The sequence below is a fragment of the Myotis daubentonii genome, chromosome 2 (assembly GCF_963259705.1).
Source record: "Myotis daubentonii chromosome 2, mMyoDau2.1, whole genome shotgun sequence".
NCBI lineage: Eukaryota > Metazoa > Chordata > Mammalia > Chiroptera > Vespertilionidae > Myotis > Myotis daubentonii.
In genome coordinates this window covers 2,451,903-2,479,312 of record NC_081841.1, presented here as the reverse complement: position 1 = coordinate 2,479,312, position 27,410 = coordinate 2,451,903, and the positions used below count along the sequence as shown (strand labels likewise).

The 27,410-nt window shown below is 56.2% G+C and overlaps 1 protein-coding gene across 5 annotated transcripts; it reads left to right on the top strand.

The window, feature by feature from the left end:
- On the top strand, window positions 1-27,399 carry FAM118A (family with sequence similarity 118 member A). Of its 5 annotated transcripts, none has more exons than XM_059681389.1 (9): window positions 1-25; window positions 9,220-9,275; window positions 9,925-10,177; window positions 13,357-13,578; window positions 16,500-16,628; window positions 17,583-17,868; window positions 19,273-19,302; window positions 20,044-20,121; window positions 24,611-27,399. In XM_059681389.1, exons 2-9 carry the CDS (start codon window positions 9,229-9,231, stop codon window positions 24,628-24,630), a joined length of 1,065 nt encoding a protein of 354 aa, XP_059537372.1. In that variant the 5' UTR covers window positions 1-25; window positions 9,220-9,228; the 3' UTR covers window positions 24,631-27,399. The 5 variants fall into 5 exon arrangements, with proteins under 5 accessions (XP_059537372.1, XP_059537373.1, XP_059537371.1 ...); XM_059681390.1 differs by having other exon boundaries at window positions 4-25; window positions 9,922-10,177; window positions 13,390-13,578; XM_059681388.1 differs by having other exon boundaries at window positions 6-25; window positions 9,922-10,177.
- The last annotated feature ends 11 nt before the right edge of the window (window positions 27,400-27,410 follow it).

Genomic DNA, 27,410 nt, shown 5'->3' with positions numbered 1-27,410 from the left:
AGGACACCCCGGCATTCATAAACAGGTGGGCACCCATCCTGCCCCGTTCTTGCTTCGGGGGACGCAGGTGTGGACTTGACGGACAAGACCCGGCTCTCACCGGAAGGGAGAGAGAAAACGAGTGTCCTGCATCCGGAGATAAGAACTCTGCAAGGAAGGAGCACGGGCTGCGGGAGGGGATCGGCGGTTCGAGGAGGGCAGGGGTCTTCGGGCAGCAGGGCGGCTCGGGTGCAGGAGGGCGGCGCGGGATGCTGCAGAGGGGCGCTCCCCATAGCAGCTGATGCCCGCCACGTCCCTGCCAGGCGCCCCCTTCTTTGCAGCTGAGGAGCCCCATTTGCACTGCCAGTGGAGGACGTGGGGCGCCCACGCAGGTTCAGAGGGCGGGGCCTCTTCGCCCGCGGGACCCACCTGCGCCTGTGCCCGAGGGAGCGGGGCCTCCCACGGGGGCGGGGCCGGCGGCTCGGGGCGGGGCGCGCGTTCTGGCCCCGCCCCCCGCAGGACCGTTGCTTTGGGGGCGGAACCTTCGCGTGGCGGGGGCGGGCGCGCGGGGGAAGGCTTTGTGGCGGCGCCGAGGCCCGCATCGTGGGAGTCGCAGCTCAGGGCGGCGCGGCGTCCGCTCCGCTGCCTCCCGGGTGCGCGCGCAGCCCCCGCCGCGCAGCCGCCCCCGCGGCCCCGCCCAGCGCCAGGCGTGCGGCCGCCGGGACCGCGGAGACCGGACCGCTGAGTTGGAGGCGGCGGCGGGGGCGCGATCTCCGACCTGCGTCCAGGCGGCGCCGCAGGTGAGAGGCGGGCGAGGCGCCCGTCGGGCTCCCTGACACTCCCGGGGTCCCCGGCCACCTCCGCGACCCCGGCGGACTCCGGTTCCCAACAGCCCCGCTCCCCTCCCCCGGGACACCCAGCCCCCAGCCTCCTCGGGGCCCGCCCCGGCTTCCTGGCCTGCCGGTCCCCGGCCACTCCGGCGCCTGCCGCTCTCAGGACTCCTCGCACCCCAGACCCGTAAGGCTTTTCCCCGGGACGACTTCCCACCACCGCAGGGCCCGGGGTCCCCCAGGACCCCCTTCCGGATGCGCTCAGGACCCCGAGACAGGCCTCCTCAGAACCCCCTGGACCGCGGGGGCCTGGGTGCCGCCCGTCCTGAGCGCCCGGCTCGCCCCCGCCCCCCACCTGCCCCAGGTTCCGGCCCGTGGGGCGCCCTCTCCACTCCGGCGGGTCCCAGGGCGGGTTTCTCAGCCCGAGGCCCCGGAGCGTGGGCGTGTGTGAGCAGCCGCGGGCGTTGTGAATTCCCGATGATAAAATACAGGCGGAGGCGCTAATAGGCCACCCGGTGACCCTTGGTTACCCCAGGAGCAGGGGCCGGGCTCCCCGCGCCCACATTCGCATCCGTGTTGACTGTTGCGGCGGCCGGAGCGGGGCGGTGTTTAACTTTTAATGCTCCTTGGCGTTGAGGAGCCGACGGGGCGGGGGAGGAAGCAGGTGAGGGACTGGCAGGTGAGGGTGCCTGGGGCTTGCCTTCATCTTTCCCTCCTGGCACTAACATTGTTTCAATGCCCGATGGTTCCCAGGACTTGGCGCTGGACTTAGAGGCGACTCAGTCCCTGCTCAGGGCCCCCTTGGGGGAGGGCGGGGAGGGGGAGGAAGCAAATAGGTAGTTTTTATATGATGATGACAGTGTAGCGGCCTGAACTCAGGGGGGAGGGGTGGGTTCTCAGAAGGCTGGCTGTTCAGGAGGAAGTGACAGGTAAGGGGCGGGCTGATGCCTGAAGGTTGCCAGGGCCATGCCAGGCCGAGGGGACAGGGTGGCACGGCAGGGAGGCAGCTACAAAGCAACCGGGTTTGGAAACCAAGAGGTATGTCTGGAGCATAGATCCATCCTGGGGCGAGGTGGCTGGAGCCATATGGTCTCCCGTATGGAAAGAGGTTCTCAGGGTGGAGTTAGAGGGGCTTTTAAAGGGCGGGGGAGGGGCAGCTTTGTTCCCGAGGCCCCCATGCCCTTGGATTTAAATATATTTTATTGATTTTTTTACAGAGAGGAAGGGAGAGGGATAGAGAGTTAGAAACATCGATCAGCTGCCTCCTGCACACCCCCTACTGGGGATGTGCCGGCAACCCAGGTACATGCCCTTGACCAGAATCGAACCTGGGACCCTTCAGTCCGAAGGCCAACGCTCTATCCACTGAGCCAAACCGGCCAGGGCGGCCCTTTCTGGAATAATGGCCTCTACCATCCCCTGAGCCAGTGACATTCCCTGGGCAGGGAAGGGAGAGGAGCTGGTCGGTGGAGGGGGTGAGGGAAGTGTTTCGAGGAGAGACCACAATGGGAGAAACTGGGAATCTGGCCCAGTGCAGGGTTTGAGGCGGGCGAGGGAGTCAAGACCAGAGCATGGAACCTTCTGGAAGCCTGGAAGGGCTTACGGTTTAAGGGAGGCCGTGGGAGGGTTTAGGGGGGAGTGAAGATGGTATTTGTGTTGTTGTTAATCCTCAACCAAGGATATTTTTCCATTGATTTTTAGAGAGAGTGCAAGGGAGGGGGAGAGACAGACAGAAACATCGATGTGAGAGAGAGACATCCATTGGTTGCCTCCTGCATGCGCCCCAACCAGGGCCGGGATCGAGCCTGCAACCGAGTTACGTGCCCTTGACTGGAAATGAACCCGGGACCCTTCAGTCCGCAGGCCGACCCTCTCTCCACTGAGCCAAGTAGGCTAGGGCGGCATTTGTGGTTTTGGACACTCACTGTCCGGGCGCAGGAGGACGGTTGGAGGGAGCAGGACCACGGAGAGGCGGCAGTGACCTGGGCAGGGCGCTGGCAGTGGGGCCTGGGCTTCCTCCGGCACAGCTACGCTTCAAGTCCAGACCCCCAGATGGGTGAGCTCTCTCCTGCCCGAGCCTGCGGAGTTCTGGGCATGGCCGCCGGAGCTTTCACCCTCGTGGTCTTCATGCCAAAGGGCAGGTGGTCCCCCAGGGCCGCCTCAGGGTGACCATCGGGTGTCCCAGGGAGCCCAGCACCCACACAGGAGGTGCAGGCGCCGCAGGGCTGGATGAGAGGCTGGTGCTCAGAAGCAGCAGGACCCTGAGGGTGTGGCCGGCGGGTCTGAGGGCGATGGAAAGCCCTTGGAAGGCAGACCTGCAGCGCGTCCGTCTGAAACGTCGCTCTGGAGGCAACGTGGGGCCAGAGGGCTGGAGGGACAGCTGGGGGGCCCGGAGCAGTGGCCGGGGGTGTGGCAGGGAGCCTTAGGAAGACAAAGCCGCAGGATGAGGTGGAAGTCTGGACTCGGGAGGGAGGGGGAGGCCAGGAGGGTGCTCACGGGAGACTGAGCTGATCAGGGGTCGGGCCTGCGCTCCTCGCGGCTTTCACGCGTGTAGAATGTGACTAGCGTGGCCGGGGAGCAGAATTTTCAAATGCAGAGGGTTTGGTGGGAAGCAGGCGGTTCTCGGCTTGTTCTTTTAATTGTCATCTCTTTTCTGCCTCCCACAGTCCTGTGAGGTGAAAGTATTATTCCTTTTGTGCAGATGAAAGAAGCAGGTCCGATGGTAGAGTGAGGGGTGTCGGGTCGGAGACCCCACTTCCTGCCCCCAGGAGCCTGAGGGTCTTGCCAGGAGCGAGCAGTCCGGAGGGCAGCCTTGCTCCCGCCCAGCCCCCCTGAGGTGTTCCCTCCTAAGGCCCGTGACAAACGCCAAGAGCAAACAAAACTGTCCGACTCCTCGACCTCTGACATCTTCCCACCGGCTTCTCTCAGGTTGTGGAACATGAATGGGTTAGGGCCTAACCGTTCGGCAGCAGGTGGAACTGCGGATCACCCCCACTGCGGGCGTGTTACTTTAGGGTGCGTGTTCCCGAGCAGTGGTGGAAGGTTCGGTGGTAAAGGCAGAAGCTAGGGCCGTGGGTGAGGTGTCGGAGGCACCGTGGACCAGGGAATGAGCGCCCAGCACAGTGCAAGTGACGGAACAGGAGTGAGTGGCCCCTAGTTCCGGGGGGACCTTGACCAAGTCACTGCCTCGGAACCTCAGTGTTCCTTCTGTAAGAGGCATTTGGCATCGCATGGTCTCCAGGATCCCTCCAGCTCCAGGAGGCTGTCCCTTTAAGTTGAGTCGGAGGTTTGCTTTCTAGAATCTAGACTCGAGCATCGCTGGTTTCCCGTGGGACGGATGAGTGCTGGCCTCTGAATTGTTGTGTTTGACCATTATTGGCTTATCGCTAGGAACACGTCTATTTGAATTATGCAACGTGTCGGAACTGATGGACAAACTGTAAAGCAGTTAATGATTTATCGGTTGGCAGGGTTCCCAGTAAAATGCCAAGTGTTTTGTGTGCCAGTCTGAGCTGCACCGACATCAGGAGGAAACGTGCGTGGCTGTTTCCGCAGCGGTTGGCCTCCGAGAGGGTTGAGTGGTGCGGCCAGGAGAGCGGTGGCAGAGGCCACTCCTAGGGTATGGAGAGGGTGGCTGGGAGGCCAGGCGTGTAAAATGCTCAGGACTTTCCCTTCACCCCAGTCAGGGCGCCAAGTGCCATCATTAATGTTGCTTTTTGAACTAAACTGTGACCTTTACATTTTTTATTCATAATTTTGTTATTTTCTTGGTTTGAGCATTTATGCCCAAGCAGCTCTGGAGGCACTGGTTTCAAGAAGCAAGTGAGCACATTGTGATTATTACAAAGTGAACATTCTCTCCGCCCGCATCGTAATTCATTGACTCAATAAAAGTGATTGGTTTAGTAGCATGTGTTCAAATTAAGGCTTTGTGTTTTCTGTAAATTGAAGGAGTTACATTTTATCAGAACTGTGGTTAAATTTTTTAAAAATTCATTTTCCACCTCCATTTATTCCCCCTATATCCTTTTGCACCCCTCCTCCCCCCACAAGTGGGTGCATTAACACGCAGTTCTAGTGACTGCGTGGGAAAGTGAGCGGCAGCGAGGGAGAGCGCTGGCTGCTGAGGCGGCCGCAGGAGCAGGTCAGCATTTATATGCAGCTCTGCGTCTGCCCCACAGCGCGCCAGTGGTGTGTGCAGCGGGCTTTCCATGTGACAGATTTGGAAACTGAGGTTCAGAGCGGCCTCCCGCGGGGAAGTGGCGGGGTTTCCTCGCCTCCAGACCTGTGCTCTTCCCCGTGGGGCCTGCGCTGCTTCCAGTGGAGAGGTTGCCGTCCCTGGCAGTTCTGGAAGCTTCCTGTGGTCCCTCTGCACCTGTTTCCCGCGCAGGTGCACCTACTCATGCTCATCGAACTCCCCTGAAACCATAACCACATCACAGGGGACGCTGGTGGTCGCAGGTGTGCTTGTCAGACGCACGTGAAGAGTTGCTCTTGTTGCCGTGATTTCTGCTCCTGTGGCCCCTCCCGAGTCGGAACCAGAGCGCCTCGAGGGCAGTTGTGGGGATACAACCAGAGGAATGGGGGGCATGGTGTGAGGGACCTGCAGTGTCAGTGTTTGGGGGGGCTGGGAAGTGCCTGCTCCATGGCTCCCAGGCTTCCAGACCTGCCAGGTGGTCCGAGTACAGTTGATGGGTTTTGGCCCCTTTAAAGACATTCCAGTCCTCAGGAAGGACACCGGTTACATGGATTACACTTAAACTGGTATCTCCAAGTCTCGGGTCTGCTGGGAGTAGCACATTTATACTACGTAGCAGTCCCTCATTTCTGATGTGGGTCACTATTGTTTTCTTGACACTTTTGTCTTCCTTCTCATCCTTCTAATCGTCATGGCTGTGGAGACGGGGGTGGCGAGTGCATCCGACACCCCCCAGGGCCTTAGCTGGTTGTAGGTTCTGTCCCTGGCTGGGGGGGGGTGGGGGGGGGCTGGGCTGTCAGCTCTGGTGCTGGGGCTCACCACTGGCTCACCCTCCCAGGAGGGCAGAGTTCCAGAGTGCAGGCTCTGGAGTCAGAGCTTATCAAACTCTTCGTTGTGCTGGTGGTGTTAATCCTCACCGAGGATATTTTTCCATTTTTAGAGAGAGTGAAAGGGAGGGGGGGAGGGAGGGAGAAACATTGATGTGAGAGAGACACATTGATTGGTTGCCTCCTGCATGCGCTCTGAACAGGCCTGGGAACAAACTTGCAACCCAGGCATGTGCCCTTGATTGGGAATCGAACCCACGGCCCTTCAGTGCCCAGGCTGACACCAGGGCAAAGCACTTATCAAACGCTTGCTTGCTTGCTGATATCCCATCGGCCAAAGAAGTCATATGACCAAGCCTAGAGTCAGTGGGTGAGGGGCCTATATAAGGGTATGGTTACCAGGGGGCGCAGTGGTGAGAGGGGAGGTCTTTAACAGGCTAGCACAGCGGGGTAGGGAGTGGAGGGCGGGGCTTGTTTTGCCAGCTGTAAATGACAGCTGGTGTTTGTAGTTTACTCTCTTATGCATCAGGACTCAGTTTGATGAGCATTTATTTAGTGCTGGATGCTGGGAATTCAAAGAATAAGGCAATCTCCGGATCCCGGAAGCTAGTTCATAAAATACTCCTAATCTCACAAGTGAAGCAGAAAGCGTCCTGCTAAGACTCACTTGGGCTTTTAGGTAACACGGGCAGGAGCCGCTCACGCGGGTCTGTGCCCGGGCCCATGCTGATGCGAGAAAGCGCCGCTGGGTCCTTGGGAAGAACTGGGCTGCTATGATGACTTGGCGTTGGCCCTGCAAGCTGTGGTGACAACGGAATCACCAAGGAAACCAAAAGATGCAGCTTCTGAAAGTCCCTGGAGGCGTTTGTTATGTTATCTGGAACCCGACTGGCCTAGAAGAGCTGGATGGGAGCACACTCGGCTCGCTGTGCGTCCAGAACTTCTAGGGTCCTGTGCTCGGGGCTTTGGGTGTCTCCTGCTTGGCCTTGTGTGCAAACGAGAGGTTTGGAGTGCTTTCTGGGGCGCGGAGATGCGGCTCTGGGATTGTGCTGCTGGAGAACAGGAAATGAGGTAATGTCTTGTAAGGTCCTGTTGCACGGACTTAAATGCCTAAATATGGGCAGCCGAGCCCTCACTGCAGGCGGAGCGGAGTGGAGCTGCGGGATAATCGGTGCTTCCAGGCGGCCCCTCAGCTGCCGGGAGAGTCCGTGCGAGCCCGGGAAGGTTCCGTGTGAGGCTGGGCCGGCTCCAGCCTTCAGCTCAGGCCCAGGGAGAGGTTGGAGCCCTTCCCCAGCAACCAGCTGGCGAAGCTCGCCGCAGAGCGAGAACTTGTTCTTTCGGGAAACTCTGAAATTACTTGATGAGGAGTTAAGGCCAGCCCATAAAAGTTTCCATTGTTCGTACCTTTTTGCAGATGTGTACGTGCAGTGTTCAGTTTTTCAGTGTGTCGCTATAACCATGGATATATGGAGGATCAAAAGCAGTTGAACAATAATTAAAAGAATTAGAGATTTTTATTTTTTAATTAATCAATTAATTTTTTTTAAATCAATCACCTGAAGGAAGATATATATATATATATATATATATATATATATATACACACACACATATATATGTATTTTTTTTTTACTGATTTTAGAGAGGGGAGGGAGGAGAGAAACATTGATGTGAGAAAGAAACATCTAGTGGTTGCCTCCCATACGTACCCTGACTCTGGATCAAATCTACAACCTAAGTATGTGCTCTGACCGAGAGTCAAAACCCATGTGACCCCTGGTGGGAGCGGGTGGCTAGGGCCCCGCACCTGCCTGGCTGCTACCGGGCAGCTGGCTGGCACCAGTGAGCCGTTTTCATTGCTGGGAACGGGTTCCTCACCCTGGGAGGGAGTCGCAGACGCCTGTTGGGGAAGCTCGGAGTCCTGCCCCTGGTGACACCTAGTGACGGTACAGGTACCCTCAGGGGGCACTTGCAGGCTCCGTGTGCTCTGAAGCGTAATGTGCTTAGAAACGGATCTTTGAAGATTGTTTTAGGTGACCTGATTCTAACTGAGGGAAAACAGATGACCCCCCTCCCCCCCCCCCCCCCCCCGTGCTGGTTAGGATACTGCGGAGAGGCGCTTACATACCCCGCTGCCCGCCGTCTGGAAAACAGCTTGGTGGCGCGAGCTGGCGTGTTTCACAGGCTCACGTCCTGTAACTCAGCAGTCCTGCCTCTCGGGAACTCCCCATGCATCCCTTCAAAAGGTGGGGACACTTCGTGCACAGGGTGGTGGCTAGAGTGTCAGGCAGCGTCCTGCATGAGGGTTGGAGGCTGGGGATGCAGATAAAGGAAATGAGGGCATGTCAGGGAGGCAGGGTTCCAGGGATGTGGCCGTACACTTACACCTATGCATCATGCTCCTAACATACAGGAAGTGCTGTGGTTCTAACGCATGGAAAGAGGAGGGTGTGAACAGTGGTCTCAGTGAGCGTGCAGTTAAAGTGCAATGTGTGGCGGGAACATGTACCTGTAATAACAGCTGTTGCTCGTGGTGGGATTCAGGGCTTTTTTTAGACGTTATTTTTCTGTATATTTTCTTGTTTCTGGTAAATAGTTCTGGAATTAGGGGGGATGGGATTCTGGGAAAATGATAGAACGTGGAGATAGTTTGGCAATGGCGACCTCGCTGGTTAAGGTCTTGTTTTGTGTAAGTGGAGAATTGACTGTTTATTGATTTCAGAGTGAGGAAGGGAGAGAGAGAGAGTGACAGACAGACAGACATTGATGTGAGAGAGAAACATCGATTGGTTGCCTCCCTTATGCGCCCCATCCGGAGATCAAATTTGCAACCCAGGTGTGTATGTGCCCTGTCTGGGAATTGAACCCGCTACCTTGTGGTGTATGGGATGGCACCCCAACCCTCTGAGCCATCCGGCCAGGGCTTGCCCTCTGACTGCGATGATGTCTTTGGACTGGATGTCAGTATGGCCACGGGGAGGCCTGGCATCTGGGAACTTGGTGAGGGTCGCGAGCCCCGGCAGATGCGGTGCCGGTGCCGGTGCCCGTGCCGGTGCGGGGAGCACACAGCTCCCGCCTGCACTGCGCTGCGCCTCGCTGGCTCTTCCTCCCGTGGAAGCTCTTCGGGAACAAGCCCTGGGGGGCAGCGTGAGGACCCAGCACCCCTCCCCAGGCGCTGCAGGCCGGCCCGCGTTCCCGTCCGGAGCAGAGGCCGGAGCCGCAGCCCGGGGGAGGGACGGTGGCGCAGGAGCCGCTGAGGCTTCTCAGGGGCCCAGTGTAAGCGAACGCCCGGGACCCCTGCTCATCCCCCTTCCCTCTTCCCCGCACTCACCACACAGCTCCATCTGGGAAATGGAAGTCGCTTCTGACTGACTTCTCTCTTCAGGGTTCACAGATGGATTCACTGGAAAAGACAACACACAGAAGTGAACGAAAGTCCAGGTAAATCAAGTGAACGCCACTGGTGCAGGTTGGTAGCTCTGTCACCCACAGCGGCGAGAGGGAGGGGAGAAGCTGGGTCTGACGGAGTCGCAGGGGCTGGTAAGCCTCCGCGTCAGCATCAGCAGTGCCCCGGGACGGGACGGGACCAGGACCTGGTCTCCCAGGAGCAGCAGGGTCAGGGGGCCCCGGCTCAGACGCTGTGACCGCGGGGGGCAGTCTGCCCTAGACCCAGGTTACGCCAGGGCGGAGGCGCTGCTCTTGCAAAGCGCGGGGATAGGTAAGTGGCAGAAAACCAGCGTTTGCCAGGATTTTCTGTCATGGGAAGCAGGGATCATTTCGCCGCCGTCATTGTTCCGAGCTCTTTGCGGCTTCGGAGAATTACATGGCTGTGCTTGTTGTTGAGAGGGCACATCACTTACCTGTGCGCCTAACCCTGGGACTCGAACAAGGTGCTGCTGCCCCACGTCCCCTGTGGGGTAAGGATGGAGCGTGCGGGACAGACGGAGAACACGGTGCTCCTGCTGCAGCAGCGGGGACGGGCGGCGTGCGTGTGCGTGTGCGTGTGCGCGTGCGTCCCCGAATGCGCTGCTTCTGTTGGGGCGCCGCCCTTTCACGCGGACTTTCCTTCTCTCCCTCCGGTTTTAAGCAGAAAGTTTTTAAAAAGCCTCATCCAGAAACAGCCGCAGGAGCTGCTGCTGGTGATCGGCACGGGCGTGAGCGCGGCCGCGGCCCCCGGCATCCCCGCCCTCTGCTCCTGGCGGAGCTGCCTGGAGGCCGTCATCGAGACCGCAGAGCAGCTGGACGTGCTGCACCCCGGGGACGCCGCCCAGTTCCGCAGGAAGGTGACGAAGGACCGGGACCTGCTGGTCGTTGCCCACGATCTGATCCGGAAGATGTCACCGGTGAGTGCTGCTCCGGTGTCCCGGGGTCACTTGGCTCTGGGCCAGGTGGTGAGTCTAGGTCTCACGTTCAGTGTCTACGAGCCTAGCGCCTACGTGTGTCTTGCTCAGAAGCGTCAGGCTGAGGAGCCGGGAATCTTCCCCTCCCTCAGAATCCCGCTCGAAGCAGTGACAGCCGGGGGCTCCTGACACAGCCCTGTTCCGTGGAGCCTGCCTGTGGGCTGTCGGGTGTCGTCTGGCTGCGCTGGGTCGAGCCTTGTGGTTTCCTGTCACTCAGTGAGGGGTTGCCTTGAGGTGCGCTTTGGGCCGGGGCTGGCCAGCCGCATCTCTGCAGTGACAGTGGTTCCTAGAAGCACTTCAAGGTGGGAGCAGTGCTGGCTCGTCTGCAGGTGGACGTGACCTGGTGGAGAGAAGCACTTGGTGCTGCAAGAGGTTGTGGCTGAGTGATGCCTGGAGTCGGGGTCGGTGCAGGAGTGGGGTCACCCTGCACAGGTGTGTGGCAGGTCACCATCACACGGGCCAGCTGCAGCGCAGGCGCAGACCTGGGAAGCAGACAGTGCAGGGCCAGGACAGGTCCTCTCCTCACTCGGTCTTTACTGGAGAAGCACAGCTGTCGTCTGGGAACTGGGTCAGGAGGAGGAAGGGGAGGAGGAGGAGAATGAGGCCCAGCACAGGAGCAAGTGGGGAAGGTTGGCCTTGGGAGCGTTTAGGCTGCCGTGGAAGGAGACCCCGCCACGGGCTTACGTGGGATTACACTTCGTTTCTCACATAGAAACCTGCAGGTAGCCCGACTGCGGAGCCCAGCTCCTTTTCCTGCTGCGCCAACAGGGACCACTTCCGTTTCCACCATGTTGGCTAGTGTCACGCGGCCACACCCATTTTTCCAGGGTCTGGGCAGCGTTCCCATTGGTGTCTGTGCTGGATGTGGGTGTTCTGTGATGAGCAGCGAGGTCCCAGGGCGGGTGGCCCTCCTGCTGCCTTTCTGTACGTGCAGCTCCATGGGCCCAGTGCTTGCACAGAGACTGGCCCGAGAAGCCCAGCGTGGTTCCTCGCTGGTCCTTTAGGGCCAGATGCCCGGCCTGTTGTGGGCAGAAGGGGGAGGGGTCAGTGGACTGAGAGGTGGCAGGGCTGCTGGGCAGACCTGCCCATCCAGGGGAGGGTGTGCACTTAAGGCGAGGCCAGGTGGGCTGCCACTTGTTTAGTCCGGGAGGTGAGCTTCAGTCTACTCTTCTCTTTACTTTTGAAAACTTGATAAAAAAGAGTTGTTGCCAGGCGAGTTCAGCAGGCTGAGAGCAGGCGAGGGCGGTGAGGAGCTGGGAGTCGGGGCTGGGATTTGCCAGGGAATTAGTTCCAGCAAAGCCAGGGCAGGGGGGCTGGAAGCTCCTCAAGGTAGTGGTTGTGGGATCTAAGCTGCTCCTGGGAGAAGCCTGGCAGCGAGGGAGGAAGGGACCAGGCCAGTGGGGGCAGCTGCCTGGCTGCAGGTCGGATGGGGTGGACGTCCTGGGAGCTGCCGGGGCTAGAGAGCGGGGCAGGTGGAGGGAGAGGCTGAGCAGAGGTTCTGGAAAGAGTAACGGTGAGGTTTGGGAGGTGGCCATGGTGGGATGGGACCAGCTCATGGCAGGAGAGAGATGGGGGCATGCCGAGACCTTGGTGCAGTAGGATCCCTCGGCACAAGCAGAAGGAAGTACAGTGGGGAGGCGACAGTGACCGGGAGCCACCCACACCCTCTGGATCAGGGAGTGGGAGAGCCAGTTTTCAGGTGGGCAAGGTGGTGAGGATGGAGGTGTGGGGCGTACTGAGGGCAGACCCCCCAGGAACAGTGGGAGGGTTTTCAGAATTGGGGTGGGGGTCAGAAAGGGGAGTGCCCAGATGTGCTGTGCCAGCACGGCCAAGGGTGAGCCTGAGGAGAGGCAGTGAAGGATTAAAGAAGAAAACAGAATACAGCTGGGGCTCGGTGGGTCTCCTGTGCTTGGATGAAGACACAGAAAAAAACCGAGCCTCCAAGCCGAGGCTTTATTTTATAGTCAGAGCACACAAAGCAAACACGGGAAGTGGTCAGCATGTTTACAATGTTGTTGTGCGTTTCACCTTGTTTTGGCAGCACTTGCTGCACCTCCCACAGCCCATTAGCTACCTGGGAAGGAACTAGGGAGGGCTGTAAGGTTAAGCTTACTTGTGCTAAGAGGGCTCTGCCCTCCAAGCTGGGACTTGTTTGTGGCCCTGACTTAGGTCAATCTGAGGCTTGACCCTATAGCCGCTCCCTACACCCGGAGCCACGGCCTAGGTGATGATCTGAGAGCCTGGTGACAGCTGACATCAGCGGGCTCGGAGGGCCGGGACAGAGGTGAATTCTGAGGGACAGCGGAAGCAGAGGCGATGGAGAGGCAGAGGGTGGGCGAGGGGGTCCGTGCCAATGCACAGCCCTGCTCCGTTGCCCATGGCTGCCCTGTGCAGGTGGCTGGCGAGGGCGCTCTTCCTGGGAGTGCATCCTCTTGGCTTCCGCCCCTGCTGAGCTGACCCTTCCCAGCGCAGCTCTTCCCAGGAGCCGTCTGTTTTCCTGTCGCCAGTTGCTTACTTCTCCTCCCACACCCGTCCCATGGGCTCCACTGCGGCAGCTCTTATCACGGCCACATGCATTCTCATCCTGCGGATCCTCCGCCGTGTGTGCCATTGAGACACACCATTCCCTAGACCCCAACGAAGGGAACACCCGTTGTGGGCAGCTCTCGGAGGGAAGGTCTTTCCCGTGGTCTTCAAGGCCCCACCTTGTCTGGTGCTGGGTCACCTCTGGCCGCACCTGCTGACAGCCCCTCACTCCTCTCCTGTGCAGCGGCTCCTTGCTCACCTTTGGACCCACCTGTGGTCTACCTTGGTGCCTGCACTTGTTCCCGCCTCCGGGGATACTCTCTCCAGAGGCCCCACTGCCAAATGCCCCTCATCACAGAGGCCCCCCTGCCTGCGACCCACCTACCCTGTGCCCCAGCAGCAGCTGCCCCTTTCCTCTTCTCCGCGTCACTTTCCCCAAAGCACTTAGCACCATTGATGTATCATGTGTTTGTAATTAACTGCGAGGTCAGGGTCCCCTTCCTCCTCCCTTCCCTCCCTCGCACCCAGAGTATTGCCGGGTGGGGCTCATGTTGCCGAGAGGTGATGTGGTTGTAACTCCGTCCACCTTTCTGTAGCGGACGGGCGACACCAAGCCCAACTTCTTCCAGGACTGCCTGATGGAGATCTTCGACAACCTGGAGCAGCACCTCCAGCACCCACAGGTGCTGCAGTCCATCCTCAGCCTGATGGACCGGGGCACCATGGTGCTGACCACCAACTACGACAACCTGCTGGAGATCTTCGGGCAGCAGCAGAACAGGCCCATGGAGTCCCTGGACCTGAAGGACAAGACCAAGGTGCAGGCTGAGGGTCCGGGCAGGAGTGGGCGGGCGGGAAAAGGCTGGGGGTAGGTGTGAGGTCCGTCTGCGAGAGGCCCTCAGCTGTCCGCTCCTGTCCACGGCGAGACACAGCCCCGCTTGGTCCGGACTGTGCGCCCGTCCCTTCGCAGGCAGCCGAGTGCAGGCCTTCGCCCTCCCTCCCCGGAGCTGCTCGGGGCTGCTCTTGTCTCTGCCTTCTGTCCTGCTGACCTGGGGTTTCTCTTCTGCGTTCATTCATTGATCGTAGGAAGTCGCTAAGGAAAGCAGAAGCATGCAGTCCTAGTGCTATGAGCTTTGGTTAATTTGTTTTTAAAAAACGCCACAAGGTGGGATTGCAATATATAGAAGTTATTATCCTAATCCCCTTTCCCCCCCAAATATTTTACTGTAAGCATTTTTCTGTCTTTGGCTTTCTAAATTTTTTAAATTAATTTTTTGCCTCTGAGATCATATTTCTTTGGGGCATGATCTCGCCATGGCTGCTGCTCTATATCCTTGGCTCTGGGGGTTCCGCTCAGCGAGTCTGCAGGTGGCTCTCCAGGCTGATGGTTGTAGAATTTAGTTGTAATTTATATGTGGTTGTGGGAGGAGGCGAGCAGTGTTTATCTACTCTGCCATCCTGACCAGAACTCCATTAAGCTGTTTTTAAAAGCATGACTTTAAAGGACAGTATAATTGTAAAACTAAAGTATAATTGTTACCTTTCCTCTCTTACTATTAGCATATTTTCACACTGATAAATAATGCTGCAATGAAAATCCTTATACTTCTATGCCTCTCTGTTTATTTCTTAGCATAAGTCCCTAGAAGAGGTTCGGGGTCAAAGGGTATGACCTTTTTTTGTTAATCCTCACCTGAGGGTATTTTTGATACTGTTTTTCAGAAAGAGTGTAAGGGAGGGAGGAGAGAGGGTGGGGAGAGACAGAGAGAGAAACACCGATATGAGGGGGACCCATCGACTGGTTGCCTCCCCCATGCACCCGGTCCAGGGGGTAGGGAGGGACCTGCCACCCAGGTATGTACCCTTGGTTGGGACTCGAACCCAAGACCCTTGGGTGCACCGCCGCCACTCTAACCACTGAACACGCTGGCCACGGCAGGGTGTGACTCTGTTAAAGATGGTGATATAGATTACTAAATGGTTTTCCAGCAAGGCTGCCCGTTTCTAGTCCCACCAGCTCCCTGTGGAGTGTAGGCAGGTCTCGCTTTACTGCGCTGGGCACGTTTGCGTTTTTACCAGTTGAAGGCAGGACCCCCCACCAGCAGAAAGAGGACGGCTCGCTTGTTGTGGCGCTCGCTTTACCGCGGCGCTGCGGAACCAAGCCCACAAAATGTCCGAGGGACGCCTGGTTCCCTTTCTCATGTCTTGCCAATACTAGTTATACTCAAAAACAAAATCCAGTACATTTCACCCACAGGACGGGTGAGCATTTGGCTTTTTTTTTTTTTTTTTTTAAATATATTTTATTGATTTTTTACAGAGAGGAAGGGAGAGGGATAGAGAGTTAGAAACATCGATGAGAGAGAAACATCGATCAGCTGCCTCCTGCACCCCCCCCACTGGGGATGTGCCCGCAACCAAGGCACATGCCCTTGACCGGAATCGAACCTGGGACCCTTGAGTCCGCAGGCCGATGCTCTATCCACTGAGCCAAACCGGTCAGGGCAACATTTGGCATTTTTGTTTTCCTTTTCACTCAGGTGGAGTGTAGCTTCATTGAGTGACTTCTCTTCTGGCAGCCGTGTCCTTTGGTGTGTGCTCACAAGTGTACTGGTCTGACTGGGAGCCAGTATTGCTGCTGTGTGGTCTGGTTCGCTTCATGGGGGACGGCCTGGGCCCCTCCACACGCAGGAAGCTAGAGGTCGCGACTCAGTCAGGCCTGAGTTGGCTGAGAGCGCGGCTCGCACCCGAGAGCTTCGCTTTGGGAGCCTTTCTCCCCAGCTGGGCCGAGACAGCAGCCGGGCGGCCGGGCACACGGGCCTGGGCACAGGCTGTCCGCCCCGCGCGGTGCAGCACAGCCTCCCGGTGCCCTTGCCCCTCTGGACAGACCACCTGCTGCGTCCCAGCCACCTGGTCCCACCGGGAGGCCTGCTCGCTGTGTAAAGGTGTCTCTGGGATAAATGAGATGGCAGGTGGCGGAGATGTGGCTGCCCATCTGCTTGTTCTGGGTCAGAGCTGTTACTGTCCGTCTGTCTGTCTGGGTTGTCAGTGGGGCCTGCTGCGGAGAAAGCCCTGGCATAGGCGGGAACGGACACGCCGCGTCTGTGAAGGACCGTTGCGCTGGACGTTGGGCGGACATCACGTAGGGCTCTTCCAGTGGTTTTCCCGTTCGCTTCTCTCTGGGTGGGCACGTCAGATGCCCAGCAGCCCCTGAAACGTCCCAGGGAACAAGGAAGCGAGGTCCTCCCGCCCCGGGTCCCTGGTCAGTCCCAGCGGCCATGGTGATCGCAGGCGTGGAGGGTGTTTTCCACCCGTCTCTGCCTCCAGAGCCTTCCTGATGCGATGGGACAGGAGTGACTGCGCCAGCAGCAGAGTTACTCTAGGCCTTAAAGGTATAAGCCAGTGGTCAGCAAACGGCGGCTCGCAAGCCACATGCGGCTCTTTGGCCCCTTGAGTGTGGCTCTTCCACAAAATGCCACGTGCGGGCACGCACATACAGTGCAATTGAAACTTCGTGGCCCATGCGCAGAAGACGGTATTTTGTGGAAGAGCCACACTCAAGGGGCCAAAGAGCCGCATGTGGCTCGTGAGCCGCAGTTTGCCGACCACTGGTATAGCAGTGCAGACACCTCACTCTTTCCAAGTAGGTGTGAAAGACCACGAATCCAGGTTAGGGGTTTCCCTCACGCCGTTTCCGGTGACACCAGCATCCTCCCTCTGTCGCTCCGATGTCTGGCAGGTCCTCCAGTGGGCACGAGGGCACATCAAGTATGGAGTGCTCCACATCCACGGCCTCTACACGGACCCCTGTGGGATGGTCCTGGACCCCTCGGGATACAAGGATGTCACGCAAGACCCGGAAGTGATGGTACGGCCCATGGGACTCTGCTGGCAGCCGCCTAGTTTCCAGACCTCCAGGCAGTCCTGCCCTTCGGGACCTCAGGCTGCGGGGACGGGCCTGCCTCCCGCCCTGTGTGGTCCGGGGCCCGGGCCTGCCATGCGCACAGGTGCTCAGAGGGCGCTTGGCGAGGGCTCCTTACAGCGGGTCCATCCTGACTCCGCCCCCAGCTGTCCTGTGCCGGCTCAGGGGCGCAGTTGAATTTCTTCCGGTTGATGTGCAGACCCTCAGGGTCTGTGATGCTGTTCTCTGGCCACGGCTCTCTCTGTCCATCTGCTCCTCCCTCTCTCCCTCTCTCCCTCTCTCCCTTTCTTCCTTTCATTTAAATATATATTTTTTGATTTCAGAGAGGAAGGGAGAGGGAGAGATAGAAACATCAGTGAGAGAGAAGCATTGATCGGCTGCCTCCTACACATCCCACACTGGGATCGGGCCCCACTGCAGGCCCGAGTGACTCCACGCAGTCTTTCTTTCCCTGTGCCCACTCCCCTGGGTCGCTGTCACTGGTCCCTCCTCAGCATTGCTGCCCTCACTCCCCAAACCCTATTCTCCTGACGCCAGCCTCCTGCCCCCCCAACGTTTCTGTCTATGATCCACTGAGACACGTTAATTCCAGGGTGTGGCATGTGCAGTTCTGAATGGCAACATTTCATGTCCTTATTTTGTGTTTTAAAATTGTATACGATTTTAGAAAATTTGCACTGAGTGGGCACTCAGCTCAGAATCGGTGGGCAGGGTGGGCTGCAGGCTGTGCTGACGTCGGTTCCTGTAACCTGGACGCTGCCTGGGGCCTGGAGACAGGCTGCCTCTGCCCGTTGCTCAGTGGCCCTGGGGCAGGCAGCCCGGAGCGGATGATTAGGAGCGCAGTGTGGGCCGCGTCCTGCTGAGCGCCAGCCGAGCGGCTCACGCCCCACTGTCTCCCAGGAGGTGTTCCAGAGCCTGTACCGCACCAGGTCCTTCCTGTTCGTGGGCTGCGGGGAGACCCTGCGCGACCAGATCTTCCAGGCGCTCTTCCTGTACTCGGTGCCCAACAAGGTGGACCTGGAGCACTACATGGTGGTGCTCAAGGAGAGCGAGGACCACTTCTTCAAGCACCAGGCCGACATGCTGCTGCACGGCATCAAGGTCGTGTCCTACGGGGCCTGCTTCGACCACTTCCCGGGGTACGTGCAGGACCTGGCCACGCAGATCTGCCGGCAGCGGAGCCCAGGTACGCAGCCTTCACTCTCCGCGTAAAACCACAGGCCCGCCAGCGTTTCCTTTTTTTTTTTTTTAGATATAATCTACACACCACAGAATAAAACGGAGATGTTTTTTGAGCTCTTATTTTACATACCATTAAATTCACCAGCTTTTAGTTATTTCCCCAAACTGTCCCCGTGTACTTTAATCATGGAGGACCGGGTGACAGTGCAGTCTGCGGGGCCGACAGCTGTGCGTGGAACCGCACACATCGGCTCAGGTGCAGAGGCCACGCTTCAAGGAGCTGCCCGGGACGGAAAGCACGGCCGGCACATGCTGCACGCCTGTCCTTCACAGAACGGCAGGCAGAGGGCGCCCAGGACGGCGGCTTCATTCAGATCCTGCCTTTCTGAGCTCGTTAACTGCCTCTCCTTGGCCCTTCTCCTGGGAGGTGCTCACCTGCTGGAGTGACCGAGGTTGCAGAGCGACTCCTACCTTGGTCAGCTCGACACAGGGCAGCTGCCGGCTTGGAGTCTTATAAATCATGGATGACGCGACTGGAAGAGTCTGTATCGGCTGTCCTTGAAGAGTAACAGGAGACGCAGGCCCCCACACGGCCTTGGGCGCAGCACGGGGACGGTGGCAGATGGGACCAGCTGTGAGGACTAGAGTCACTGAGACCATGGCGCCCTCCAGTACCTGAGTTCCCCCACCAGCCCTTTCTGTAAATAGCAAAGTGGGCCGCTTGAGGGTGTTGCCATTGTGCCCTGAGTCGAGCTGACCGATGGAAGAGCCGGTTTCTTACCGAGGAGCAGGGAGCTGCGCTGTGGCCCGTGGCCGTGAAGTTCACATGTGTGACCCTATTCCTGTTTACTCACGGTCCCCAGTGCGGCCAGCAGCTGATTATAGGTGTGGGCTGAGCTCAGAAGTGAACGATGTGCCTGGCTGCGGCCCAGGTGCTTTGAAGCTGGAATGGGGTCCTGGACTCAGCCGGGGAACCGTCCCCCTCCGGTGTCCCTGAGCAGGGCTCTGGTGGCTCTGGAGAGGGATGGCGTTCTCGCCACCTCTGCCCCTGACCGCCACCTCTCGCCTCCGCACACACAGGCCCCGGGCCCCGGGCACCAGGACCTGATGTGAGCCTGCATGCGCTCGGCTCCCGGAGCGCTGGGGGCCTTGCAATCTGTGCCTCGGGGACATCTGTACCTGGTTTGTGAGGTGCCTCTCCTGGCTGGGGAGGGTGGCACACGGTGAGGACAGGAACAGTGACCGCGGTGCCACCCCTGCCCCCTGCATCATGTGTGGTCCCTGCGAGGTGGAGAGCAAGGACCCTAACCAGCCTGGGGCTGACGGTGGTCACGGGCAGCAGCCTCACCGCCCCTGCAGCTGGAGGGGCGCACGTGCCTCCGTCTCTGACCGTTTTCCTTTCTTCCAGATGCCGACAGAGTGGACAGCACCACGCTGGGTAAGGCGCATCTTGGTTTTGCCGACACGTTCCATTGCCTTCCTGCTGCTATTTGTAAATCATAGACACGTCCTCACATTAAACACGGGCCTGAGAGGACACAGTAGTGCCGGGACAGGCCTGCCACCGGGAAGGGGCGACAGCGCCCCCCTCCGCCGGGAGCACAGTGTAGTGGAACACAGCCCGAGGACACTCCTGTCCCCCAGCCCGGCTCGGCATCAGCTGAGGGGTGGTCATGGCCCGTCCCCTTCAGAAGTTTAACTGCAAAGGTTCTAAGCTTTAGGAAATGTTCTATTTAACAAGTGTCCGAAATGCAAATGCTTTTTCTACTGCTCCACTCTGCCTGCCTCTGTCTATACACGAGGCTGCCCGCGGCCTCCTGGGGTGAGTGGGGCTCTGGCCTGCACGCTGGGCAGTTTGTGGGTCAGAAGAGGCTCAGCTGGGAGCGGGGCCTCCATGTGCAGCCCCCGCCTCCCTACCGCTGGGCTCAGCGGCCCAGACACGGATCTTCCGAGCGGTGGGCTCAGTTCAGGAAGAAAGCGGTTCGGGATCACAGCAGCTCAGGAATGACAGAGGGACATCTGTGTGCTCAGCTTCACGCTCCCCCGAGTCTGTGCGGGACACGCTGTGTGTGTCTCCCTTCCACGGCCTCCAGGGCCGCCTCCTGAGCCCCTGGCTGAGCGGGCGTGGCCTCCGTGGAGGGCGTGGAGCAGCAGCTTTCTAACCAGCGTCTCCTCGCAGGGAGCGGGTGCCAGGACTGCGCCAAGAGGAAGCTGGAGGAGAACGGAATTGAAGCTTCTAAGCAGCTCCGGCCCTCAGGTACCCAGGCTTCCTGTGGGCCCCAGGGGGCCTGCCTGTGGGTGCGGCCGGCGCTGCTGCTCACTGCCCTTGTCCGGGAGGAGGGAAGAGAGATGCCTGTCACTCCAACTGCCCGAGGGACCCACTCCAGACACTTCTGTTCATTTACATTAACGTGTTGCTGAAAAAAATACGTAGAGAACGTGAGGTCAGCAGTGAATGTTCACACGTATCCCATCCGGTTCCAGACGCAGAGCAGTGTTGGGAACCCCCCCCCCCTTTTCAGTCACCCCACCACCACCCAAGGGTGACTGCTGTCTTAGGCGCCCAGGTTTCCCGTCGAAGAGGGTCTGGTGCAGGGGTGGGCAAACTTTTTGACTCGAGGGCCACAATGGGTTCTTAAACTGGACCGGAGGCCGGAACAAAAGCATGGATGGAGTGTTTGTGTGAACTAATATAAATTCAAAGTAAACATCATTACATAAAAGGGTACGGTCTTTTTTTTTTTTTAGTTTTATTCATTTCAAACGGGCCAGATCCAGCGGGCCGTAGTTTGCCCACGGCTGGTCTGGTGCTGAATTCCATGAGGGTGTTTTTCTGGATTCTTATGTATGCCCTGCTCCATTTCCCCGTCTCTTCATTCTGGAACAATCTGTGGCTTCCTTGGTTATGCCCGTCTTCTTCCCCCTCTTGGATTCACACTGCTGATTTCTTTCTTTCTTTTTTTTTTTTTTAAATTAAATCTTTATTGTTCAGATTATTACATTTGTTCCTCTTCTTTCCCCCATAACTCCCCTCCTTCCAGTTCCCACCCCACCCTCCGCCCTCACTCCCCACCCACTGTCCTCATCCATAGGTGCACGATTTTTGTCCAGTCTCTTCCCGCATCTCCCACACCCCTTTCCCCCCCAAGAATAGTCAGTCGATTCCGTCTATGTCCCTGATTCTATTATAACCCCCAGATCATTCTGTTCATCAGATTATTTATTCACTTGATTTTTAGATTCACTTGTTGATAGATGTGTATTTGTTGTTCATAATTTGTATCTTTACCTTTTTCTTCTTCTTTCTCTTCTTAAAGGATACCTTTCAGCATTTCATATAATACTGGTTTGGTGGTGGTGAACTCCTTTAGCTTTTCCTTATCTGTGAAGCTCTTTATCTGACCTTCAGTTCTGAATGATAGCTTCGCTGGATAAAGTAATCTTGGTTGTAGGTTCTTGGCATTCATCACTTTGAATATTTCTTGCCACTCCCTTCTGGCCTGCAAAGTTTCTGTTGCGAAATCAGCTGACAGTCGTATGGGTACTCCCTTGTAGGTAACTGAGTTTCTTTCTCTTGCTGTTTTTAAGATTCTCTCTTTGTCTTTTGCTTTTGGCATTTTAATTATGATGTGTCTTGGTGTGGTCCTCTTTGGATTCCTATTGTTTGGGGTTCTCTGCACTTCCTGGACTTGTAAGTCTATTTCTTTCACCAGGTAGGGGAAGTTTTCTGTCATTATTTCTTCAAATAGGTTTTCAGTATTTTGCCCTCTCTCTTCTTCTAGTACCCCTATAATTCTGATGTTGGTACGCTTGAAGTTGTCCCAGAGGCTCCTTACACTATCTTCATATTTTCGGATTCTTTTTTCATTTTGCTTTTCCGGTTGGGTGTTTTTTGCTTCTTCGCATTTCAAATCTTTGACTTGATTCTTGCGCTCCTCTGGTCTGCTGTTGGGAGTCTGTATAATATTCTTTATTTCAGTCAATGTATGCTTAATTTCTAGTTGGTCCTTTATCACAACCTCGAGGGTCTCACTAGATTTCTTGAGGATCGCACTACATTTATCGGCGGTTTCTAGGAAGTTCTTGGAAAACCTTAAAAGTGTGGTTTTGAACTCTATATCCCGTAGTTTGCTTTCCTCCATGTCTGTCATTTGTGACCTGTTTCTTTGTCTCGGCATTTTTTATGCTTCCCTGTGTTGATAAAGTGGTTTTCTGTGCTAAGTGTCTTCTAGGGCCCGGTGGCTCAGCCTCCCGTTACCTGAGGTAGACACTCTTGTTGCACCCCTTTGTGGGCTTTGTGCACAGTCTTGTTGTAGTTAAGCTTTGATTGTTGTAGGTAACACTGGGAGGATTTGACCTCCAGGCCAATTGGCTGTGAGAATCAGCTGTGTCTACGGTGGGAGAACTTCTGTGCTGAAGACACCCTTATGGGGCAAGACTTGCTTCAGTGGGGCTTTGGTGCTCACTGAGTCTGCCCCCTGAGTATGTCCCTTATGGATCTGCGGAGTTATAATTGGATGGCCCCACTCTGACCACTGGGAACACTGGCTCTTGGATCTAAGGAGGTGCTAATCTAGCCTTTGCCTGAGGCTACCCTGCAGAAGCCAGTTGTAAAGCAATGCAAGTTGCCCTGGGGCCTTGGGCAGCTGCAGTTTGTTAAGTAATTTTCAGATTACAAAGGGCCAGGCCTTTCATATGCAAAAGTTTCCATGCACATGCACAGCTTGGGCGGGGTGGAGCCCCAGGGGATCAACTGGGAGGGCGGAGCAAGCAGTATGGCTGCTCTCAGTCCTGTCCTCAGAGGCCCCGGCAATCGCTGTGTGTGCCTCTGAGAGAAAGCTGCCCTGGAGTTCTAACCGATGCCAGACAGTCCCGTTTCTCCCGTATGAGTCTGGGTCCCCAGAGACTTGCCCGGAACTGGAGCTCAGAGCCTGAGACTCCCTCCCGATTGAAAAAGACAATCGTGACCTCAGCCGCCAGCCCTCTCCGCATGCACCTCCGCACCTTTGTATTTCACTTCCGCACCGCACCTCCTCTGAGTCTCGGGATGCTTTTCTCTTTCCTTCTAGTTGTAGAATTTCCACTCAGCCAGCCTTCCTGTGGTTCTGGATGTTGTCCGTTCCGTCTTTTAGTTGTATTTTTGAAGTGGTTGTGCGAGGCAGCAATCTCCGGTGTTTACCTATGCTGCCATCTTGGTTCTCTCCCACTGCTGATTTCTACTGTCCACTCCTGTAACGTCTTCGTTTTCATTTTGTCTCCATTTTTTTAAAATCTTTCTGCGAGATTTCCACAGTTACCTTCTAGCCTCTGGGTTCAGTGATTCTGACAGCGTGGTGGCTAGTTTCCAGGTGCTCTTGTGTTCTGAGTTGTTCTGCCTCAGCATCTGTTAATTTAGGACTGTGATACCATCTCAGGTCTCTAAGAAAGCAGAGGCTTCCTTCGGTACCTGACTCGCTCCATCTCTGAAAACCCCATTGGTGCGAGGGTTTTCAGGTAACAGTTTATTTCTTATTACTTCATAAGGAATTTCAGTAAAACACTCTAAACACCACACAGTAACCCACAGGAACTTCTGGAGCTCCACAGCATGTGCCCTGTCAGTTGCCTATTTATTTCACATTTAAACTCCCCCCGGGTATGTTTGAGCCACACTGCGACACTGCATTTCCTTCTACAACACAGGGACCACGTACTGTTGAATAGTCTGTTGTAGATGTAAAGGCTCATACTGATGCAAATGAGGAAGTCACCAAGCACGGCAGTTGTTGACATTGGCTGCTTGCAGGGTGGGTGGTGGCCCGAGGTAGGACTGGTGGCTGGAGAGTGGACGGTCTTCTGTCCCTTGGGGGGTGGAGGAGAGCGGGCGCTGGGGACCTCGTGGAGGACAGTAGCGGCTCCCATGGCCTCTCCTCGATTTGGTACACATTCAGGGCACTTAGTAGAACGTCACTGTGCGGCCGCTAGAGGGAGCGTTCCTCCGTGATAGCATTTTGGATAAATTCTTTGTGGTCTTATGGGTTGTGAATTCAGCTCGTGGAGACTGAATAAAATCAAACAAGACTAGTGTCTTCAAGTTGTGTCCTTGTGGCCAGTGTTCCTTTCCTGCGGCGTCTTCAGGGCCGCAGATGTGAGAGAGGCTGGCCCAGAGGTGGTCTCGCCGGACCGTGGGTTTCTGCTGCTGTTGTGAACACACAGCCTTTCTCGCGTAGGGGGCACTCGGAGCGGGGTGCTGCAGGCGGCAGGCTTTCTGCTGGTGGACAGGGTGTGAGCTGGCAGCGTCCACAGCCTGCTTCTCCCAGCAGCTTCTGCCCGGCAGGCCTTGGTCTCTTTCTTGCAGGAAGCTGGCCTGTCCTGCGTGCGGGTGAGTCCCAGGTTCATCTTCGCGCTGCGGGCCATCCTGCGCAGGCGGGAGAGCTGAGGGGGAGCTGTGGGCTCCCCTTGCCACAGCCGCCTCCGTCTGCACTTGACCAGGCGCCATCACATGTGCTGACACCGCCTCTGCCCCTACGGAGGGAGGAGCACCCACGTTCACGGGCCGTTTCCACGGCTCTTACAAAGCCCAGTGCCCCCGGGGTGCTTCCAGCACAAAGCCATTTCTGGACAGTGGCTACTGCTCCCAGCATGGAGGCATTTTCTGAGTCTTCAGCACATGAGAAAAACAAAGTTTTCTGGAATAGAAATCCTAAGGCAAATACTTTTTCGAGCTGAACCTCACATCTTGTATTCCTTTCTTTTTGTTTAAACAGATGATGCTGGCGCATCTTGAAATCTTTAAAACCGACAAATCTGCAACTTGAAAACCAGCCTTCTGTGACCACAGTGCCGTAGCGGACGATGAGGAATGTTCGAAGACTCGCACGGACCTCTCACTTCTAACCGTCATGTACCCCACGAGAGCCCTGTGGGGTGTGGCTGCGGAGTAGGGGGGACAGTCCCACTGTGTGTCTAACTGCTCGGGGTGAAGTGCACACCTCAGGTATCCTCCGTGAGGACTGGCGGACAACTACCTCAGGGCCCGATGGCGGGAAGGGAGGGGCCTGGTGCCCCGGGCTCCCCGACACACCCGTGGTCAGGTGGGCTTCCTAATAAAGGGGACAGTGGAGACTACAAGCAACAGTAGTTGCCAAAGAGAAAAGAAACTAGACTCTTAAATTTTATAATTTTTATGCGGAAACATGTTACCATAGAAAAAACTTTTAAGGTATGTTTGTTACGTTGTTAGTAAAGAATGTTCGAGGTGTTGAATCTGCCAGTGAGAGTGATGCGTCTTTTAAAAGAATGGCTGGATCAGTAGGGCTTCTTTGGAATGCCGTAATTGTAGTAACTTAGTTCCAAAGAACGGCTGGTCCGTCCCTGAGGCGTTAGAGCATCCTCACGAAGAACCAGAGGCCTCTTCTTTTTTAGAGAGAGAGGGAGGCAGGGAGAAGCATCGATTGGTTGCCTTCCATTAGTATGTTTAATAGGGATTAACCCTCAACCTTCTGCACAGGATGGTGCTCTAACCCACTGAGCCGCCGGAGAGGGCAGAGGGCCTTTCCAGTGGTGCAGTGCAGGGCGGTGCAAGTCCGCCTTGAGGCTGATAACTGAGAAGTTACAAGTGGAGCAGAGCAGGTTTTAAACTTGCAGTTAGAGTATCAATCCCAAGCTTTCCAAGTCTCTCACCTCCCAACGTTCTCTGCCATGGCACCTGACGGGGCAGTGTGAGGCAGGCAGGCCTGGGGAAGGGGCTGCCGCACCTGTGTCTTGCTTCCCCACTGGCAGGTGCTCAGCTGCCGGCAGTGCTGGGGCAGAGGGCGCAGAGGGTGTGGTGGGTGGTTGCTCTGTGACTGTGGCAAAGGCCCTGCTCAGTCCGCTTTAGAGGCTGCCTACTTCCATGTGACACTTCTTGCCAAGCATGGACACTCCCCACTGGTGGCGCCGGAACTCCCACAGGCACAAAGAACTAGAAATGTTAGGTTGGGACGTGTACGTAGAGATGAGCTGGACCTGCTAAGACCTTTGTCTGCTTTCAAAAGCATGAAAATCAAATCCTTTATGCTACTCTGGTTATAAAACTTTCACTTCAACTCTGTGTGCTCAACTTTTCTCCAGTTATGACAAGGCTTGTTTTAATTTATTCAATGAGGATTTTTACCATGAGTTGCCACTCAACTGTGAAATCAAGTGATAACTTGAATGTATTTAGTGTTTGAAAAGCAAACATTAGACATTGTTTTTTTAAGGACTCACAAAGTGCAATCAGGGATGAATGTGTGAAGGTTGGGCAGACATGGGAGAGTGACGTGGAAGGAGGGAAGCCTGGAAAAGCGAGGCAGGGCCCCGCTCAGGACCAGCTCCAAGTGCTACTCCGAGTGCCACGCTGGGGCGGAGGCCTTGCCGTGAGGAGTGAGCCTGTCTGTAGTCAGTTCTGCCGTAACCCTTATGTAAAATGCAGACTTAAAACAACATGACTGATGAATGAGGAACAATTTGCGCACACCTGCTTTGTGTATGTAAGGCTCTGTCCGTGGGAAACTAGGTCATCTACCCTTCCACCACTGGACCCGACGATGCCCACTACACAAGCCGACTTCTGGGCATTTTCAAGATAAAGTGCCATGTGTGCTACAATATTTGTGTGGTTCTTAACTATGTAATATGTGTAAACTAGCTGTTATCTGGTTCCTATTTTGTTCTTGGAGTGTGGTGTTCCAACTCGTGTCCTGTTGCGTGGTGGTTTGCATAGAAGGTGGTTTCAGGAACGCGAGGATGCTGCCTGAGGACCTGCCGCCTGAGTCCAAGTTATGAGAATGGGCAGCCCAGGAAGAGGAAGGGGCCACAGCTCTGATGGCACTGAAGGGACATGACAGTGTTAAGCTGATGTCTTTGAAGGCAGGAAAGTCGGAGATTGAGGTGCTATTGCCGGCACTGAAACAAGGAACACAGGGAGACCGAGTGGTCTCTGTTCTCCAGTTCACAGAGCTGTGAGCAGGGAGCAAGGCTGTGACTTCACGTCTGGCACAGTGCGTCCTGTTTATATGCGACGTGAGTGTAGTTTGAAAGCGAGTCCGCTACTTCAGGAGCTACTCCTTGGTGGCACCTGGGCCCACGCAGTCTCCACTAGACCAGTAGCACCTCCGCATGCTCCATTCTGTCCTGAGATGGACTGTCTTTCCCACCTGGAACAATGCACTGAAATGGCAAAGTCAGTTGTTACTTGGGAAAGTCTGCTCATTTCCTTCTGAACAGAAATTACATTTAGAAAATGCAGATTGCATTGAAGTGGACTTAATTCAGTTTCACCTTAAAATTTTTGTTTATGAAACTGTAATTTGGAAACATTTGAAATTAGAGTATTTTTATTGATATTTTCATACATCAGTTCCTCTGAAATAATTTCTCAAAACCCAGGTTCAACACCCTATAACTAGGGTATTCAGAAACCAAGACTATCCTTTAAACATTCCTTAAGTGGACAAGGCAAGACCAGAGGGAAGAGGATGTAGAATTCAAAATTTTTCTGGCTGGGCTTCAAAATGGAACCTGAAACTATGGTTAACAAAATTG

Excerpts from the sequence above, each read along its gene's own strand:
- FAM118A (XM_059681388.1), top strand. The coding sequence starts at position 9,229 with ATGGATTCACTGGAAAAGACAACACACAGAAGTGAACGAAAGTCCAG. Across the intron at positions 10,178-13,356 it reads TGATCCGGAAGATGTCACCG|CGGACGGGCGACACCAAGCC; the intron begins GTGAGTGCTGCT and ends ACCTTTCTGTAG. Across the intron at positions 19,303-20,043 it reads AGTGGACAGCACCACGCTGG|GGAGCGGGTGCCAGGACTGC; the intron begins GTAAGGCGCATC and ends GTCTCCTCGCAG.